At 64.7% G+C, this 19,302-nt stretch overlaps 4 protein-coding genes across 4 annotated transcripts; all 4 read right to left on the reverse strand.

The window, feature by feature from the left end:
* Nucleotides 1-1,313: 1,313 nt before the first annotated feature.
* Nucleotides 1,314-3,126, reverse strand: EMIHUDRAFT_63063 (putative prohibitin; the record flags this gene model as incomplete). Its single annotated transcript, XM_005787781.1, has 7 exons — nt 1,314-1,430; nt 1,659-1,730; nt 1,805-2,020; nt 2,091-2,150; nt 2,324-2,377; nt 2,570-2,728; nt 2,992-3,126. 7 exons carry the CDS (start codon nt 3,124-3,126, stop codon nt 1,314-1,316), a joined length of 813 nt encoding a protein of 270 aa, XP_005787838.1.
* A 6,551-nt stretch (nt 3,127-9,677) lies between these two features.
* Nucleotides 9,678-11,048, reverse strand: EMIHUDRAFT_98433 (hypothetical protein; the record flags this gene model as incomplete). The annotated part of the gene is made up of 2 exons (XM_005787782.1): nt 9,678-10,399; nt 10,487-11,048. 2 exons carry the CDS (start codon nt 11,046-11,048, stop codon nt 9,678-9,680), a joined length of 1,284 nt encoding a protein of 427 aa, XP_005787839.1.
* A 3,828-nt stretch (nt 11,049-14,876) lies between these two features.
* Nucleotides 14,877-15,622, reverse strand: EMIHUDRAFT_201482 (hypothetical protein; the record flags this gene model as incomplete). The annotated part of the gene is made up of 2 exons (XM_005787783.1): nt 14,877-15,341; nt 15,413-15,622. The coding sequence occupies 2 exons, from the start codon at nt 15,620-15,622 to the stop codon at nt 14,877-14,879; spliced, it is 675 nt and encodes a 224-aa protein (XP_005787840.1).
* A 651-nt stretch (nt 15,623-16,273) lies between these two features.
* Nucleotides 16,274-18,001, reverse strand: EMIHUDRAFT_63150 (putative ABC transporter; the record flags this gene model as incomplete). Its single annotated transcript, XM_005787784.1, has 3 exons — nt 16,274-16,742; nt 16,794-17,142; nt 17,194-18,001. 3 exons carry the CDS (start codon nt 17,999-18,001, stop codon nt 16,274-16,276), a joined length of 1,626 nt encoding a protein of 541 aa, XP_005787841.1.
* Nucleotides 18,002-19,302: the final 1,301 nt, after the last annotated feature.

Consider the following 19,302-nt stretch of genomic DNA (forward strand, 5'->3'; position numbering starts at 1 on the left):
AACTTGCTCAGGCGCCACCAAAAGTGGGCCTCCCCCCCCCCCCCCCCCAATCCCACCACCACCACCAACCACCACCACACCACCACCAACCACCACCACCACAACCACAACCACACCACCACCACCACCACCACAACCACACCACCACCACCACCACCACCAAGCACCACCACCTGCCCCCTCCGCAGGCACGCCGGCGAGGCAGTCGAGCGCTGCAACGACACGCGCACTCTCGTGCCGCTCTCCGCGGCGGCGGCGGCCGAGGCGGCGGCGGGGGGCGAGGGCTGCGGCGGCGGCGAGGGCGCGGCAGGTGCTCGCGGCGGGGGAGGGGCGGGGGTGGGTCGGCCTCACCGGAGCCGGGGCGGGGTGCACCGTAGGCTCTGGCGAGGACCGCTCCCGCTCGAGGGGTGGCTCTGCCTCTGCCGACAACCACAACACGACCGGCAACAAGCGCAGGAGCCGGCCGGAGGCGGAGGCGTCGGCAGCCAAGCGCGGCCGGCCCGCGTGAGGCATGCGGCGGGAGGGGCAGCCGCTCCGGGCCCTAGGGATGGGGCGACTGTTGGGCCCCTCCTGCTCGCGCGCGTGACGCGCGTCTCCCTCGTAGCAGCTCTGCTCGTGCGAGCGGTGCCGCACTCTCCACGCTTGCAGCGCGCTGGCGGAGGGCAAGGGTTCCGCCCGCCGCTTCTCCGGCAGGGCGGGTATGGTGGCCGGCCGATACTGCAGGAACTTTGTGGGTGCACACACACGGCGCGAGATCGGGGATCTTACTTCTTAAGACGCGAGCCGTACTAGCTACTCGTGGACGTGGTATCCGGCAGGTGTCGTCCGGATTACGGTGTTTCACTCTCCTACGTCTACGGGAGAGAGTGGTAGAGAGTCTCTAGAGAGTCGAGAGAGAGAGATCGCGCCGCATGTCGCGCCGAGAAGCGAGATGCTCGTGCACCCCGTATCAAGTGGTTTTAATATGACGCCCGACACGAGAGACAACGCGTTGTCGTTTTTGCTCTGGAACTGGATCATCTCTCATCATCTCGTCTCAACTTCGAGCGCGATCACACACAGTGGCCCGCGCCGAGCCGGGTCGCCGCGTAAGAGTGCGCCCCGCAACACCAATAAAGCATGCACGAATAGAGAGGCGCCGTCCTTGCGGAGAGCGCCGCGGGCACAGAGAGGGGGCGGGCTAGAGGGTACGCTGGCCCCCGGCGTACCCTCTTCATCGCAGTGGTAGGGAGGGGAGGGCGGGGAGGAGGGGAGGAGGGAGGAAGCTAGCTAGCTGGAGAGGAAAGAGGCGGCGCAGCCTCCGACCCGCGCACTCACTGCCCACCAGCGCCCACGTTGAGCAGCAGGTTCTGCCCGCCGCCCGCGCCGCCGCACGGCAGGTAGGTGACGTTGCGCGAGCGGGCGAGAGTCTCGGCGATGTCCTTGGCCGCCTGCGGATGGGGCGGGGCGGCAGCGGGGCGGTGGCGAGGGAGGGAGGTGGCCGAGGGGGGGAGGTGGCGGAGGGGGGGAGAAGGCGGAGGGAAGGTGGTAGCGGAGGGAGGGTGGTGGCGGCGTGTGTCTTTGCGCCTCGATGCGGCGCAGCTCGACGAGGGCGGGCGAGATATGGGGAGATATGGGGAGATATGGGGAGGTATGGGGAGGTATGGGGAGATGTACACCTCGATGCGGCGCAGCTCGACGAGGGCGGGCGAGTCCTCCAGCGCCTGCGAGACGAGGCCAGCCGCCTCGGACTCGCCCTCCGCCTTGATGATGGAGGCCTACGCGGCACGGCGCGGAGGAGTGGTGGCGTCTCCTCGGCGGCGACCAGGCCCTCCGCCCTGAGGAGCTGCGCCTGCTTCTCCTGCTCCGCCTTGAGCACCATGAACTTAGCCCGCTCCGCGTCCTGCTCGGCCACCTGCTTGGACTCGATCGCCGCGGTAAAGTCCTTTCCGAACTTGAGGTCGGTGATGGCGACGTCGTCGAGGTCGATGTGGAAGTCGGCGGCCCGCTTGGTGAGCGTGGTCCGCACCGTTTTCGACACCTATTCATTGGCGGAGGCGAGGAGCTCCACCCGAGGCCTGAATGCGCCTGGCGCTTGCGGTGCGCGACACCTCGCTCCGCTGCGTGATGAGCTGCTCCGCGTTGTACTGCGCCACCACCGCCTTGAGAACCTGCAGGGCAAGGGCGTGGCGCGGCGCGCGTGAGGGAATGGAGCCCGCAGAGCCGCCAGCTGCAGGGGAGGAGAGGAGGAGGGGAGGGGAGGAGGGGAGAGGGGAGGGGAGAGGGGAGGGGCGGGGGCGAGGAGGGAGAGAGGGCGCGCCTCGTTGCCGATGGAGGGTAGCACGCGCTCGTCGTAGTCGATGCCGAGCGAGGAGAAGATGTCGGGCAGGTGCTCGACCTGGGAAGGGGGGCGCGCGGAGGGGTATCGGAGGGGTATCGGAGGGGTATCGGAGGGGTATCGGAGGGAGGTCCGAGGCGAGGCGCGCGGTGCGGCGGCGGCAGCGACGGAGAGACGCGAGGGAAAAGGGGAAGTGGAGAGGTGCGTGGGCGGCGGCGGGCGGCGGCGGGGGAGGGCGGGTAGGCCGTGCACCTGCGGCCGCGAGAGCACGCGCAGGTTGATGGTCACCACCTGCAGGTCTTTGGTCCCCGTCGTCGAGGCAATGTTGCGCGGCTGCATCCGGATGTCAAACGTGTGCGGCGTCTGCAGCCACGGGATCCGGAAGTGCGTCCCCTCGCCGTAGACAGTTTTCTGCGGCGGGAGTGGCGGGAGCGGTGAGTGTACGCCAGCGAGTGCAACGGCGGCGGCGGCGGCGGTCGGTGGCGGGAGCCCCGAGGGCAGCGGCAGCGCCAAGGGGCGGTGGCGGCGAGGAGTGCAAGCGGGCAGGCGTCGGAGGGGGAGCAGCACGCGCATGCCGCCACCGGCGAGCGGTGCGCTGCGGATTCTCCGCTGTCCCTGCCCCGCACGCCACTCTCGCCGGGCTCTCGCTGGTCGCCGCCGCCACGCGCCTGCACGCCGCGAAGCCGGTCGAACATCACGGCGCGGAAACCGCCGTCGACGTCGTACACCGAGGCCTGGAAGAGACTCACGCCGGCGCCAATGCCGACCGCCGCGCGTGCAAGGTTGTTGAGCGCCTGAGCTGCGGCCATGTCGCTGCCCTCTAGAAGCGTCGCGGGCTTCCTCGAGGAACAGGTGGCGTTTATTTTTGCTTGGCCGGACATCATGCTGAAATTCTGCAAAAACCTGACCGGCCCCTGCCCTGCCCCTACCTACCTACCTACCTACCTACCTTACTTATGGGAAACTAAAAAAGAAATCACGGGCTGGGTGAAGGTGGGGTACTATACCAACTAAAGTGATGGCTGGTGGTACTATCCTGCAACCACAGTCCTTCCTGTGACATGGCAGGCCACTCTCAAGCCCTACAAGCACCAGATCAACGACTTGGGGAGGGTTGACATCGTGATTTGGGCGGAAAAATTCTTTTTCTGCTGTGAAAATTCCGGCGTGAGAGAGGGAAAAACCCGACGGGAGGGCCCAGACCCTACCCTACCTACCCCGGCATGATGTCCGGCCAAGCAAAAATAAACGCCACCTGCGAGGAAAAGAATTTTAGCAGCCTCGGACAAAAACACAACCCCGGACCCTTGCTGTGTGCTGCACGCCCTGCGAGCGGGGCGGGGTGCGCACTGTCCCTCTGTGTTCGTGCGTCGCCCATCTCTCCTGGAGATGTCTGCTCTATTTATTTATTTATAACCCCGGACCCAAGACGCACAAGCTCAGAAAACAAAACCGATCCCGCCATCGCCCCGGCGGGCGACGGCGCCGAATCCGATCCGGCAGACGTCGGTGCAGCCCTCCTAGACGGCCTTCCTGCGTCTCCAGAGCATGTCGACGCCACGACGGGTGTGCCCACCTCAGAGGGCGACGTCGACATGGATGAGAGGCCCATCTCCCAGCGCCTCAAGCGCCGCGACGGGAGCAAGCCCCCGCTGTCTTACAGTGGCCACGACAGCGACGAGGAATCGTCCGACGAGGACGTCGGAGGAGAGAGCGTGGAGGGAAGCGAGGCGGGGCAGGCGAGGGGGGCGCAAGCCGCCAGCAGCTCCAACACCAACCCGCCTCGCCAAACCTTCTCTTGCTCCATCTGCGCCCAAGAATTCGGGACAGCCAAGTCGCTCTGCACGCACTTCAAGACGCACAACTACACGCCCGTGGACCTCGCCTCCAGTGGGCTCACCAAGTGCGGGTGCTGCGCTCAGATTTGCTGCCTCATCCCCAACAAACTTCCGGATGGCTCGGGTGGCAACGGGACGAGCATGTTCTTCAACCACCTCTCGTCCCGCAACGACCCGCTGCACAAAGCCCACAAGGAGAAGATCACGCCGAAGGCCGAGTGCACCGACGCCATCGCCAAGGCACTGCAGCACGCGGCGCCGGGCACACCGGGCGCCAACCTGACCCACGCTGACAACCGTGGCGTCTCGGCTGCCACTCGCGCCCGGCGGCTCGCGTGGGCGCCCGCCGTCCCGGGCGCCGCTGCGTCCTCTGCTGCTGCTGTTGCCGCCCTCCGCAACGCCACCGGCGTCTCGCTCGCTTGGAACTCCCCCTCGGGGGTGGCCGACACGATCAATCTCAACACCACGCCCGCCGCAGACTACGATCTCTCCATCTGCGACAGCGTCTCGATCGAGTGCCTCAAGCGTCTCCACCTGCAGAGCCAGGACTTCCCCGACAACAAGGAGTACCGTGCAAAGATCCGCTCAATGCTCGAGTTCGGGATGAAGGCCTTCGGCGGCAACCCCAACGCGCCCGGCACCGAAGACGGCGCCCGAGGTGCCATCTTCGTCGTCGCGTCGACGATCCTCGTCACCTGCCGGCCGAGCGGCTCGCCGCGCTACACGACCGACCAGATGGTCGAGCGCGCCGCAACCATCGCCCACTCGCCCGACGGCTTCCTGGCCCTCTGGAAAGAGCTGGCGCTCTCCGCCTCCGTCCCGCCCACCCCACTGGAGCAGGGCGACGCTGCCGACTCGCCGGGCCCCTCGCAGCCTTCCATGGAACAGATGGTCAAGAGGGCCCACTACTACGCGAACCGGGGCGAGTTCGGCAAGGTGTGGGCGGCCTTCTCGCCCTCCGCGCCCGCCGACGGCCGCGACCCCAAGGTTGTCGCCAACTACCTCGGCAAGACGCCGCAAGCGCGGGCCCCGCCTGCCAGTGTCACCGCCGACGAACCGGGCGTTGCGCGCTATGAACTGAAGAGGAAGTTCTTCAACAAGTTCGCAAAGTCTTTGCCTCGCGCCCGCAAGGGCGGCCCGACCCAAGTCGACTACGAGCTCGTCCGCATCATCACCGAGTCGACCGACGGGGCGGACTGCCTCTTCAACTTCTGCACCTCCGTTGGCTGGGGTGTCATGCACGAGCGTCTCAAGCGGCTCGAGGACGACCTCAACGCCGTCTGCCTCTGGAAGGACGATGGCGTCAGCTGCAGGCCCCTCGGGCTCTGCAGCATCTTCACGCGCTCAGCTGAACGGTGCATCGCGCTCCAGGAGCGCGACTGGGCGGAGCAGTTCTGCACCACGCAGCTGCCCGAGGTTGCCAAGGCCAGGGCGGAGGCACTCGAGGACGCCACCGTCACCACCGCCACCGCAGAAGCCGCGTACACTTCGAGGTGCATCACGCACGGGCTTGACTCGACCGAGGCGAAGACCGCTCTCGCCGACCTCGAGGCGGCCGAGGCTGCGGAGGAGCGCGCCCGTGCGCCTGTCAACTTCCCGAAGATCTACGCGTTCTCCAAGAACGGCACTCACCTGTACGCCCACACCGTCGCGGGGTGGCACGGCACGAAGCCGGAGAACGCGACCATCTCGGGCGACAAGGAGAACTTCTACAACACGATCGCCCAGGCGCTCACGGCCGACAACAAGCCTGACCCCAACGGCTGTGGGCGCGTCAAGCTCCTCGACTGGATCCGCAAGCGACGCCCTGACCTCCTACCCGTCGCTCGCCTCATCATGGGCACGCCCAGCTTCATCCGCCTTGTCAAGGCCGAGGGCGCCTTGCGGCTGCCTTCCGCCGACGGCGACGACCTGGACTTCTCTGCCGCCGATTGGGACCCACTCAGCCTCGAGTGCCCCGACCACAACGACCCCAACTACGCCAAGTCCGCCTGCGGGGTCATCCAGGGACGTGCGCTGTCCACCATCCTCAGCGTCTGCTTCATCCACGACATCTGCCACGACAATACCCCGAAACCAACGCCGTCGAAAAAGCCACTTGAGAGGAGGCCACAAGAAGCGACAACCCGAGCATGCGCCTCATCGGTTTTGCGGACGACATCTGCCAGAACGACGAGCCCTTGCGCGCCGTCGCCGCCTACTCCGGACCAAAGGGCCTCCTCGAGGCGCAGAAGAAGGGAGCGAGCGTCTTCGACGGCGTCAGCAAGTCGCTCATCTACTCGCCCGAGGGCGACCTCTCGTGCGCGCCGGGCTGGCTCCGGGGCTCGCCGGCGCACCGCGACAAGGAGGGCAAACCCACGGGGCGAGTGGACTGCTTCAAGGCCGTCGGCACCTTCTTTGGCGACCCGGAAGCCTGCAAGAAGGAGCTCACCGCGCACCTCAGGAAGAAGCTCGCGCCGCTCGACGTCATCGACACGATCGTCGACACTGACTGCGTCACGAACACCTCGCAGCTCCGCCTCAACCTCGTCCAACGGATTGCCTGCGCAAAGACCAAGTACATTGCCGGCATCACGCCGCCCAATGTCGCGTGCGACGCTCTCGAGTTTGCGCACAACCGCATCCGCAAGTCCTTTGAGAGCATTGCTCGCGCCGACGCCTCGCCCCAGGCGCTCCGCGACCTCGCGTGGCTCCAGGCGCAGCTGCCGACCGAGATGGGCGGGTGCAACATCGACACCGCCTTCACGCGAGCCGACAGCGACTTCTCCATGTCGCTCCTCAAGAACTGGCGCACCCTCGTCGCCCACAACTCCGACTTCGCCCTCGACGAGGGAGGTGCGTCCAAGTACCCCATCATCGCCGCAGCCATCGCCACCTACGAGTCCGCCCTCTCGGACTGGAAGGAGGTGTGCGAGAAGCGCGCCGCCCGCGACAAAACCAAGTACCACACCGTCCGCGGCGGCTACCTGACTGAGTTCTACCCCAAGAGCGTCCCGCTCCCCGAGCCCGAGTCCCTTCCAGCTACCGACGCGATTCTCAATGGCACTTGCAAATCCACGTACCCGCGGCCGCGGGCGCTCGCTGCCATCAAGAATCACAAGGACTGGTTCGCGCACCAGGAGCTCGTCAAGGCGCGGGACGCGCACGTCAAGAACAACCCGTCCCTCGGAGACAGCGCCGTCAACAACCGCGAAGCCTCGCGCTTCGTCTCCGCCTCAACGCCTTTCGCCGGCAAAGCCCTCGATGTCCGTGTCGACGGCACGTACGCCACCGCCCTCTCCTCCGACGCCCTCCAGGACGAGCTCCAGCGGAAGCTCGGCCTTTGGCTCTCCGTGGCGCTTCCCACCCTTCGGGTCGCGCTCGAGCGGGGTATGCCAGTCGATTTCTTCGGCGACTACCTTTACAACAAGGCCCACCACCGGCGGCCCCACGACGGCGTCCTCGCCGCCTGGGCGGACGCGATGCGCGCCCCGGCCAACGCGCCGGTCGTGCACGGTGACAAGGAGAAACCAGAGCTCACCCGGCAGTACAACAAGGGGTACAAGGTCGACCTCGCGGAACCCCACGCTGGCCCGGGAGGATGCGATGAGGTGAATGAAGTCAAGCTCTGGACGCCCCTCCTCAAGACCTCCTCGGCGGGCGTTGGCAACGCCTCGAGCGGCGGCACGCCCGCCTCCGTTGGCCACTCCTACGCCTTCGGCAACACCGAAGAGAAGGCCCGCCGCCTAAACATGGGCTGCAAGGCGCGCGGGCAGCCCGGCCAACCCTTCGACCACAAGAACGGCCACGGCTACGTCAAGGCGCATCGCGGTTTCTACCACGACGCGATCTTTGTCAAGCGCAACAACTTCAACCTGCTGCTCCACGAGACGTTCGGCGGCGGCTTCTCGCCCACCGCCGTTCTCAAGCTGCGCCGCCGCGCGCGCAAGGTCGCGCGGCAGCGTCGACCGCACGGCCTACTCGCCCAAGTACTCGCTTTCTTTTATGTCCCACCATGCAGAGCGCATCTCTCTCTCTGTTGTGCGAGGCGTGAACCGCGCCATTCGCTCTCACCTGGCAACCCTGTCTGCACGTCTCGCGCGCGCGTGAACAGGGCTCCAGGCCCCAAATGACGTGTGAGTGTTAGAGTTGTTTGGTATTGCTAAAAATCTCTCTCTCAAGCTCAGACAGTCGAGAAAGGGATAGACCGCAACGACAGTCAGAACAACCTTCGCTCGAAGAGAATTTTACAACGAAGCTCCCTCGCACAACACTGGGCACGAAGCGCACCACACCCCTCTCCTTAAAATCCCTGTGTGGTGGCGGCGTGCCGTCCTCCCATCCCTCCCTTGGGTTGTCCGTTTTCTTTCTTTCTTTACTGGGCACGGGACTGGCAAAAAGAATTTGCCTTGACCTTAAAGGCAATGGGCTCTCGCCCGAGGGTGGGTGACGGCTAGCACCACACTCCTCTCTCCTTAAAATTCCTGTGTGGTGGCGGCGTGCCGTGGTCCCAGTCCCATCCCTCCCTTGGCGCTTGGCTTGGCTGATTTCTTTCTTTCTTTCTTGCGCGGAAAAGAATTCAGGAAAGCCTTGCTTCACCACACACGTGACTGGAAATGATTTTTACCGCCTACCTCGCACGACACTGGGCACGGGACTGGCGCGCCGACTGATCTAACACAGGTACACCAGTCCCGTGCCCAGTGTCGTGCGAGGAAAAGAATTTGGTGTGTATAACACTGGCACGGAACTGGCGGGCACTGGCAGCGCGAGGAAAAGAATTTTACCGCCAACTCCCTCTCACGACACTAGGCACGGGACTGGCTAAATAAATAAAACGGACACCTCTACTAGGTCTAGGAGATGGGTAAAAAGGAACAGGTCCCCGCCCGTGCGATCTTTGTGCAGGGTTCTTTGTGGGTGTGGTCGGCGACTAGCCGGGGTCGTCCTCACGATGGGGGACTAGCCCTAGCCGTCTTCCACATGGTCCCCTCGGGTCCCTGCTGCTCCTAATCTCTTCGTACATCCTCCTGCTGATCTCCGCAAAGTCCTGCTCCTTCCCTCGTCTCGCCCTGCGCGTCTGCCCCAACTCTCCCCCGTCGTCTGCCCTGCGTCGTCTGGCGACGGGTCCTCCATAGTCGGTTGAGGTCGCCGCCCTCCTCGTGCCTCTCCCCAACGTTCCCTCGGCGGCCGATGCCGTCTGCTCCGACTCCCCCGTCCCCGGGTCTGCCCTGCTCTCGTCTGCGCTAGTCTCTGCTTCGTCACCCCTGGCCTCTCTCCTCTTCTTTCTCCCTTTCTTGTAAGTTGTATGCTTTGCACATCGCGTCGATCCCTTTCGCGTGAGCACCGCGCACTGGCTGTGTGCGAGGAAAAGAAATTTTTCCAGGTTTCGCTTGGCAAGTAGGTCGACAAGTAGGGGCTTGGGTTTCGCCTTTCCTTGTGAGAGTTGTTTTCAGTTAAATTCTTTCACAACATCGCGTGGGGGACGGGTGACCCTGCTCAGCCCCTCTCCATGTCGAGTTGTGTCCCCCGTTCCCTCTCTGTCACACTGACCAAACTTTGATCGCGACGGCAGTGCACTCACCCGCTACCCCCTCCTTTTCTGGCTCTTTTGGCGCCTCGGGGGCGGTTGCGCGAGGCGGAGAGTGGCTCCCACTGCCGCTTCGAATCCAAAGGCGGCTGGCCATGGCCGCGGACACAAAGACGACGGCGAGCAGCTGGAGCGCGGTCAGGACGAGGAGGGCCGCCTCCTCCCCGCCGCGGCTGGCGAGGGAGACTAGGTAGACGGCGGGGCCAATGGCGCCTGCGAGGCCAAAGCAGGGCGCCACCAGGCCGATCGCGATCATGTCATTAGGCCAGATCCAGCCGACCACCAGCGGGTAGAGCGTCTTGAGAAATCCAAAGCACATCGTGATGCACACCTGGAGGCCGCTAAAGGCCTCAAGCGAGGCCTCCGGCACGCCCACGGAGGCCATGCTGGCAAGCAGGCCGACCAACACCTGCTGAATTCCGAGTGTGGCCGAGTACATGGCTGTCGCGGGCACACAGTCGGTCAACCAGCCGGCCGCAAGCCGAGACCCCGCGTAGAGCAGCAGGCTTAGAGTAGTCACCTTGGTTCCCGTCTCCAGGTCGGTGTCGAACCGCGCGCTCAGCAGGGACGAGACGAGCAGCTTGAAGCCCCAGCCTGGCAGCAGCGCAAGCAGGAGGCCAAGCGCAAAGAGCCAGAAGCGTCCGGAGCGCAGCAGCGTGCGAGGCGCTTCCCCACCTGCAGGCCGGGCTGGCCCCACCGTCCGTGCCTGGCGTGGCGGCGGCGGCATCAGAACCGCGCTTGGCACGGTGACCAGTCCGATACCAACGCTCAGGATGACCAAGGTCTCTCCGATCCCAAAGGAGCGAAGCAGCAGCTCTGCGGCTGCAGCAAACACGGCGGCGGCGACGCCCATCGCAGCCCCGAGGAGACCAAAGCCGAGCCCCGGCCTGCCGAGTTTCGCAAACCACGCGCGCGTCACGGCGAGCAGTGCGATGTAGGACGCGCCGAGCGAGACGCCTTGCCCAAGACCAAAGGACAGGAGCGAGAGCCAGTACTGCTCGAGAAGGACGCCGAGTCCGGCCCCGCCCAGGCCAACTACTCCAGCCATTGAGGCGTAGAGGCAGGCACGAGGTGCGGAGAGAGTGCCGGCGCCAATCGCTCGCGCGGTGAGGAAGTTGACAGGGCAAAGCACAAGGGATGCGAGCATCGAGAGAGACGCACCGTAAGCCATACGCTCTGCCCCACTGGCAGTTTCGCCGCCAAACCTTTCGCCCAGTCCGGGCACGAGAACGTTGAAGCCGACGAGGCCAGATGTGCAGAAGATGGCGCCGCAAGCGGTAAGCAGTGCGCGAGCAGCGAGCGTCGGCGGAAGGGGCAAGGACATGGCAGCAAGGGATTGTGACCCGGTACGGTCGGCCTAAAGTGTGTGGGCAGGTTAGTCAGATCACGATCCCGGCGTGAACACGACTAACTGACGGATCCGCTCCTGACAGTCGCACGCACCGCACTGCGGCGCGTGCGACTGTCTTTGTTTGAAGTAAACAGTCGAATCAGAGCGTCGTCGGCGTTGATCTGTCTGAGTTTCCTCCCACGGACCGCCCGTCCGGCACCGCTCCGGGAAGCAAGAACGCTGCCGGCGAAACACCATCAAGCTGCTGTGAAATGGTGCCACAACTACCATCCCTTCTTGCCGGCATAGCAAAACCAAGCGGCCGAGTGTACTAGCTCGCAACTCCCCGATTTTTATAAATAATCCTATACTTTTCTACTACACAGTCTCGGCATCGCCTCCCCTGGCTTAGCTAGAGTGAGAGATATTGCGCACATGGTCTATCTCTACAATATACTCACTAACACTTCACCTCCCAGAGCTCGTTCTGGTCCGCCACGGCCATCCTCGGCCTCCGGAGGGCCCCCGGCCGCGGCGCGGTGCGGCGGCGTCACAAATCCAAACGCAGAGCACCGGGACGCGGTCGGGCGATCTAGGCCCACGTAGGCGTATGCATTGCCCATCCAGGGCTATCACCTGGACCTATCAACAGGCGCGCCTGCGGCGCCGTGCTCAGGAGCTGCTGTTCACACCTGCACAGACTTTGGTACGGTCTCATGCTCCTGCTGAGCCACGTTAGTGAGCACATTGCGGACACAACTGCGCCGGTTCGCAGCCGCTGCATCCTGGAGCACCGGACTCTGGAGCCACACCCGTATAAACCTCGGTTCGACCTCACGGTGCGAACATGTAGCATGCAGAAGCATGCACGATCCTATAGGTTGTCCCGCATTGTCGTCGCACCATCCCATCTCCGTGTACATCGTCGTCCACAATTGAACCGCGTTGCGAAGGCGCTGACAAGTCACCTCCTGCCTATGAGACATCGGCCTCGGCCCGAGAATCACCGTCACGACTCTCCGACGTCTCGTCATTCTCCGACGCCTCGTCGTGGACGACGCAGCCAAGCCTCCACCGACTACACCCACAGCTCCATCCTCGTCACCTCGCTCGCTACGCTCTCTCTCCACCAACGGCCTCAATGTACTGCTCAGATTCGAGTGCGACTGGTCACGCTCGACCGCCTCGCTAGTCGCCGGCAGGACGACGACCGAATGCGGCGCCTCGCCAGCATCGTCGCTCCTGACGGCGCCATCCGTGTCTCCCGGCGGATGCATCGCGTTTCGAGCCACAACGGACTGCGCGCTCCGCTTTTCGAACCACCAAAACTCGCCGACCCAGGTCCAGGTTGGCCCCGGCTGCGTCCCCGCGCGGCCTGCCCGGTGGCGTGGTGCCCGCCCTCCACCCACCTCCCCCCGCGCGGGGCCGCTCCGGGGCGACCCGGGCGCCCTCCGACCACACTGCCACACTACTATCCTTTAACAGTTGTCACAGCTTCAATGGGCTCGCCCATACCGCGGAGCAGGCGGACATCGCTTCCAGGGAGGGGGGCGCACTTCTACTCACGCCCCACCCCCCCCCTAGCATGTGGTGAAGCCTCTGGGGGGGTCGGGACCCCCCCCCTAGCATGTGGTGAAGCCTCTGGGGGGGTCGGACCCCCCCCCTAGCATGTGGTGGGCACCCCCCAGCAGTTCGTGGGCTAGGAAAATAGCCGCCAGAGAGCCGATTTTGCCCCGAAAGTTGTGAAATCGTGGCTGAAAGTCCAATATCTTGGAGAATCTGACCAAGTCTCAAGGCTCATGTAGCTCCAAAGGATGATTTTTCCGAAAATGCTGCGAAATGAGGCGTAAAATCAAGGGCCCGGAGGGCCTGACCACGAGTCTCTGGGTGGGGCTGGGGGGGGGCACGACCCCCTAGCATGTGGTGAAGGTGCTGGGGGGGTCGGGACCCCCCCCCTAGCATGTGGTGAAGCCTCTGGGGGGGTCGTACCCCCCCCCTAGCATGTGGTGTGAGTAGAAGTGCGCCCCCCCCCCTGGAAGCGATGTCCGCCTGCTCCGGAGTGGTTCGACTCCACGCAAACCCGGAGTGGTGAAGGGCTGGCCGTGCGGTGGTCTCAGGCCCAGTGAGGTAGTGCATCCGACGGCCCGGATCCTGCTGAACAAGCTCCTCTTGTAGCTCGATCGGTCACACCGCCATCGCCGTCGGGGAGAGGGGGGACGACACTGCTTTGGCAGCGTGCACCTCGATCCTGCACCGTGTTTGTTATGACCCCCCCCAATGAACACACCAGTGAGGGAGGGCGAGACGATCGAGGGGTCCCGTACCATGCGGAATCGACCCTATCAAGTGCTCAAGTGCTCAAGTAGTCACAGCCGCATTCGAATATCTTGCGAACGTGCGTCCCTTCGCCCGTCGGGGTCGCGCAGCCGCCGCTGCCCAGTCCTACTGTAACAGCATGTACCGGCACGATGTTTGCTTCGCCGACGGCGTGATCCATCAGTTCTGGTGGCAAGTGCCGGTCACAAAGGCGACCTGCACTTCATTCATCGGGATGGTCTGCACGCCGGGCGTCGACGCAGAGGCTGAGGCAAAAGCCAAAGAGTTCATGGCCAAGGAGGAGCACGAGCCGCTCGGAATGGGCTGGCGCTCTTCCGCGATCGCTGTCAAGCTCGCCACCGGCGGCCTCTTCCTTTTTGACTGCTGGCTGACCGACGATGAGCATGGAGCGGCCTTGCAAAAGGACCTGGCAGAGCTTGGCGAGGTGAAGCTGGTTTACGTAGCGGCGGCGCACATGGACGGCGTAGTTGCATTCCAACAGCAGTATCCCAACGCGATCTATGTGGTAGATCCAGCATTTGCCGCCACGAAGAGCGACGAGAGGCACCCATCGTTGCGAGTGGACGCTGTGCTGGGCAACTCGAGAGAGGGCCTTCCGGAGGCGGCGGCGGCGATTTTAGAAGACTTCGACTGGCACTGCGGCACATACTGGACATCATTTCTTCACAAGCCCACACGGACTTTCATCGGCGGCGACGCCGTCTACAAGAGCAGCGACAAATGCGTCGGACCCGGAAGTGCGAAGCAACCGGCGCTCACCCCTCCGTGGATGGCAACACTGTACCAGCAGTCTCTGATGGATCCGTGCAAGGCGTCGTGCGGCTTCTTGCCGACGTATAGCCTGGGGCTTCCCAAGGAGGGAGTCGTGCTCGACCTCGCCAAGTGGAGGAGCTGGAGCTTTGACCGCATGGTCTGCTCTCACATCACCCCCGTCTCCACACGGCCCGGGGAGCTGCAGGCTGGGGAGCTCGAGGGGGAGGCGCTGGGCCCGCTCGAGATCCTCGAAGCGAGCTGGGGGTGGGCGGAGAAGGACGGCACCGGTCCCGCAGCAGCAGCAGCTTAGACATAGGGCTACCAATTTTACGGACAGACCGCGCAGCTCCCAGTTCAGCTCAGCTCCTCACTTCACACTGACTGTGACTCATCTCGACCCACAGCTTCCGTGTGGGCCGGAGTACTTTTTTTCACTCGTGGGGGGGGGTTCGTGTATTGCCGCGCTGCGTGTTTTGCATGAGTTCGTGGTGCGCGTACCGTTCGGCGTTGGCGCGCACCTCAAGACTCGTCGAGGGAACTTTTTCGCGCGGGGTACGGAGAACGGCTCTGGGTGTGTGTGTCGCCGCACGCCAACGGTTGGGTAGTAGGGCTAGAGGGTCGCTCTACACTTAGCCTCTGCAGCGAGCGAGCGCTCAACTTAGCCCCCGCACGGAGCCGGGCTCGGACTTAGACGCTGTATGGTCGGGGGCCATGAACTTACACCAAAGTAACTTAGACGACACAAGGCCAACTCCGGGTAAAACCCGGTACGGTCGCAGGGTACCACCGCTCGCTGTCGCAGAAGATCTCGAGGCGCAATCCGGTGGACAGGACAGTGTGGCCGTCGAGCGCCGCCCTGGCATCCTCGCGCTTTTGCTTCCGCCGCTTCGCCTTCGTCTCCTTGCTGCGCAGCAGGGTGTAGTTCGGGCCCACCTCCCCCACGCTGTCCAGCACGTGGACGGCGCTCGCCATCTCGACCGCGTCGTCCTCCGGCGGAAGCTCCGCCTCGCCCGCGGCCGCTTCCCGAGCGCGCTCGTCGCGCATCCGCTCGTGGTGGGCCTGCCGACGCGCCACGCCGGCGCCCGTGTGCCTCGCCGCCGCGTCCGGCGACGGCATCGATGCTGTCCGCACGAGCGTGACTCGCCACTCAACGACCTCCACGACCTCCACGATCGCCGAAAAGTTCTCCCACTCGCGCTGCCCCAAACCTAAATCGTCTCTACAGTTACATACATACCTGCAAAAGTCCAGGTTTACCCGAAAAATACCTGGACAACGCATGCCGCGCACGACGCCATATCGCCTTGTCCCAGGGCCAGTGCGTTACTTGCGGCGCGCAACTCCTGCTCAAGTACGCGCACCGTACCATGTGCTGCCGCTATGCGTGTCTTAAAGGCGGCTGTGCGGCGAAGCGGCGGGCGCGGCATGCCGATGGCAGTGCGGACGATGCGTTGCGATGTGTTCTGCTTCAAGCTCATGGGGTGCTTGGCATGCACTTCTGCGATCCCAATCAGCTCATCGCAGCGAAGCAGCGCAACAAGCTGGCTGCTGCCAACAAGGCCCTATGCTACCTCACGCGCGGATCGTTCAAAGAGGACCAGCATGCACAGGCTTCTCTGACACGCGTTTGTTTGAGCTTGAGGCTATTTGTGAGAACTGTTTGGCTTGAAGATTGCGCTCAAGAAGAGCAACGAGAATCGGAAGAGGAGGATGCTGAGGCGGCGATTGCTGAGCATGAGAAGGATCGATCGCCCGCCGCAGCGAAGAAAATTTGGGGGCTAGTGCCGTATCGTTGATCACGGTGGGAGCCTCTTGGCCCCAGGCCGTGCCACGGCAGACTTAGCCCGCATAAGAGAGGCTGCCGCCGATCTTAGACCGCGTAAGCACCCCCCCAGCGTGCCATGGCACACACTTAGACCCGCTAAGAGCCTTGAGGCTCAGAACTCTTTTAGACTACTACCCAACCAGTCGCACGCCGGCTCTCATTTGATTTTGAAGATCCCTCATACACCACCAAGATCGTGCAGGGCGGGGCACATGTCCCTTATAAGATCCCATCTCTTTTTACACATCTCGTCTCAGAGTTTGACCGTTTTATTTATTTATGCCGGCGCTCACACACGACCGTGTCATGTGTCACCACCACCCGCGGCTGTTTGAAGCTTGACGAGCTGACGGTAGCTCGGCGCTCCGCCGGCAGGGAGCGGTCTGGCGATCAGCTCGTCGTGTGTCCCTGCCTCGACCGCCGCGCCGCCGTGCATGAGCACGATGCAGTCCGCGTGGCGTACCGTGGACAGCCGATGCGCAATCACGAGAGTGGTGCGCCCCTGCATCGCTCGCTCGAGCGCCTCCTGCACCGCCGCCTCGCTCTCGGCGTCAAGCGCCGACGTCGCCTCGTCGAGCAGCAGCACCGCCGGGTCCAGCAGCAGCGAGCGCGCGATGGCGATGCGTTGGCGCTGCCCGCCACTCAGCTGCACCCCCCGCTCCCCCACCGCCGTCTGATAGCCGTCGCGTAGCCCGCTAATGAAGCCATGCGCGTTCGCGGCCGTCGCCGCCGCCACCAAGCGCTCGCGGAGCGCCGCCTCGTCATCGTTGCTGCTGCCGCCGCCGCCACTGCCGCCGCCACCGCCGCCTTCGGCCTCCTCCCACGCGGCGCGCGCGGAGAGGGCGTAGCGGATGTTGTCCTCGATGGTGCCCGAGAGGAGGACGGGCTCCTGGCTGACGGAGGCGGCGACGGCGTGCAGCTCGGCGTGCGGCATGTCGCAGACGTCTCGCCCGTCGATGCGCACGCAGCCGCTGGTTGCCTCGTAAAAGTGCTTGAGCAGGTGGAGGACCGTCGACTTTCCCGAGCCGCTCTGCCCCACCAGCGCCACCGTCTGGCCCGGGAGGACGGTGAGCGAGAGGCCGCGAAGCACGGCCGCCTCGGGGCGGGACGGGTAGCAGAAGAAGACGTCGCGCAGCTCGACGAGGCCGCACGCGTCGCCGTTCTCCGTGCTCTCTCCGCCACCGCCAGCCCCGTGGCCGAGCTTCCAAGGAGCAGCGGGCTCACCGCCGCCGCGGCCGCCGCCGCCCTTGTCGGGGCGTCGGTAGCGTGGCCGGCGCTCGATGTAGTCGAAGACCTTCGCGGCGGCGCCCGAGCTCTTGAGCAGCGACGTGAAGGAGTTGAGCAAGTTCTGCGCGTACTCCTGCAGCTGGCCCTGGTAGAGCATAAAGGCGAGGAGCACGGTGTGGCTCAGCAAGCCGCGCTCGACCAGGAAGCAGCCGTAGGCGAGCAGGGCGGCCTGGACGCAGGTGTTGATCAGGAAGGTGTTGCACACCATGTAGTAGACGCCCTGCACCGCCGTCTGTCTCACGATGAGGGAATAGAACTTCTCCACCTTGGCCTGGTAGCGCGCCTGCTCGCGCCGCTCGCCCGCGAACGAGCACACCGTCCGAATCGCGCCGATCACCTCGATGGCGATCGCGTTTGCGTCGGCGAGCGCGGCTTGCACCTGCTGCTGGTTGCGATGCATGAATCGCGCGTAGCTGCGGTTGATCAGCGCGGTCGCAGGGACGATTGCGATGGCGAGCAGACCGAGCCTCCACGACCTCACAAACATGTAGAGCAGGATGCTGCCGAGCCGCACGACGGCCTCGATCGTGAAGCGGAACACCCAGGTGAGGTCGTTGGCCATCTCGGCGCAGTCCGCCGTCAGCCGCGAGGCGATCTCGCCGCTCGGCGTCGTGTCGAAGAAGCCGATGTCCTGGCGCACGATGGCGCCAAACAGACGCAGCCGCAGCCCTCGGATGATTCGCTGCTGCGCCACTCCGAACAGGTAGATGCACCAGAAGTCGCCGAGCGCGTCGCCGGTCCCCATCGCGCACAGCAGGGCGATGCAGCGCGTGGCGCTCGCGTGGTCGCCCTCGCTCAGCGCGCCGATCGTCTCCGCCACCCAGTGAGGCACCGACAGAGAGAGCGGCAGGCGGAGCAGAAGAGCACCGCACCCCGCGTACAGCCACCAGCGATGCGGCCAAGCGATGCGCAGCAGAGTGAGGGTCCCGAAGCCGCGGCGCGCGCGCGCCTCTGCCGCCTCGCGGTCGGCGCACTCAATCGCCTCAATCGCCGTCGACGCGGCGGCGGCGGCGGCGCTCTGCCCTCCGTGGCCCTCCGGGCCAGCCGCTGCGACGACGAGCCGCGCTCCGTGCGCCGCCGGCCCTGCCGTGCGTGCCACCGTGCTGCACTCGCCTGCCGGGAGGAGGAGAGGAGCCACGAGGAGGCGAGCCCCGTCTCCTCGCTCGGGGAGGCCGCTGAGGAGGAAGAGGTGGCGGGCGGCCAATCCGAAGTGTAGCATCATCAGGACCGCGAAGCCGCCGAGCGCCCACCACCAAGCGCCGCCACCGTACGACTCAAAGGCGAGAAAGAGTAGAGGCGCCCCAGTGGCGGCGGAGGCGGTGCCGCCGGCGACAAGCTGCGCGAGCGGTGTGACATGACGCGACAGCGACAGCGAGAGGAGGAAGAGCGAACACCACGCGAGGACGCCTCCGAGCCAGACGCAGACGAAGCGAGCGGGTCGACAGGGCGTGGAGGATGCGAGCGGGGAGAGATGGGCGTCCTTGTACAGCGCGTGCAGCGGCTCGAGCACACCGAGTGCAGCGGCAGCCGCAGCGGCGAGGATGAGTGCGGCGTCAAGGCGGAGGAGTAGCCGCGGAAGCATCGCCAACTCTAAGCGAGCACCCAGGTGACTCCCATGCCGTTTGCCAGGCCAGGGTTCCGGCTCCTACCCAGATGGGGGGTCTGAAACAAACGCCCCATGCCGCGCAGCGAAGCGAAAAAAGACGAAAATTGGAGGTACCTACCTGTTGTAGGGCCCTCTGGGGCGGTCAAAACCGGACCTACGTGTCACCGTGGTGAACAGACCCCCTATCTGGGTAGGAGCCGGAACCCAGTCCGCGCCTCTATCTTCACATGCGTTGTCTGTTTTCTTTCTTTCTTTCTTTTCTTCTTTCGCGTTTCTTCGCGAGCGACCCAAGAAATGCCACGTTCGGATCGCTTCTCATCGCAAACCCTGTCAGCAGTTCACCGTAAGTTCACCCTCGGGTATGTTCGTAAGAGCTACATATACTGAGAAAAGCCTGTCAACAGAGTCCTCCTCCGGGCATGTACGTAAGAGCCACATAC

Source organism: Emiliania huxleyi, assembly GCF_000372725.1.
Source record: "Emiliania huxleyi CCMP1516 chromosome Unknown EMIHUscaffold_14, whole genome shotgun sequence".
NCBI lineage: Eukaryota > Haptophyta > Isochrysidales > Noelaerhabdaceae > Emiliania > Emiliania huxleyi.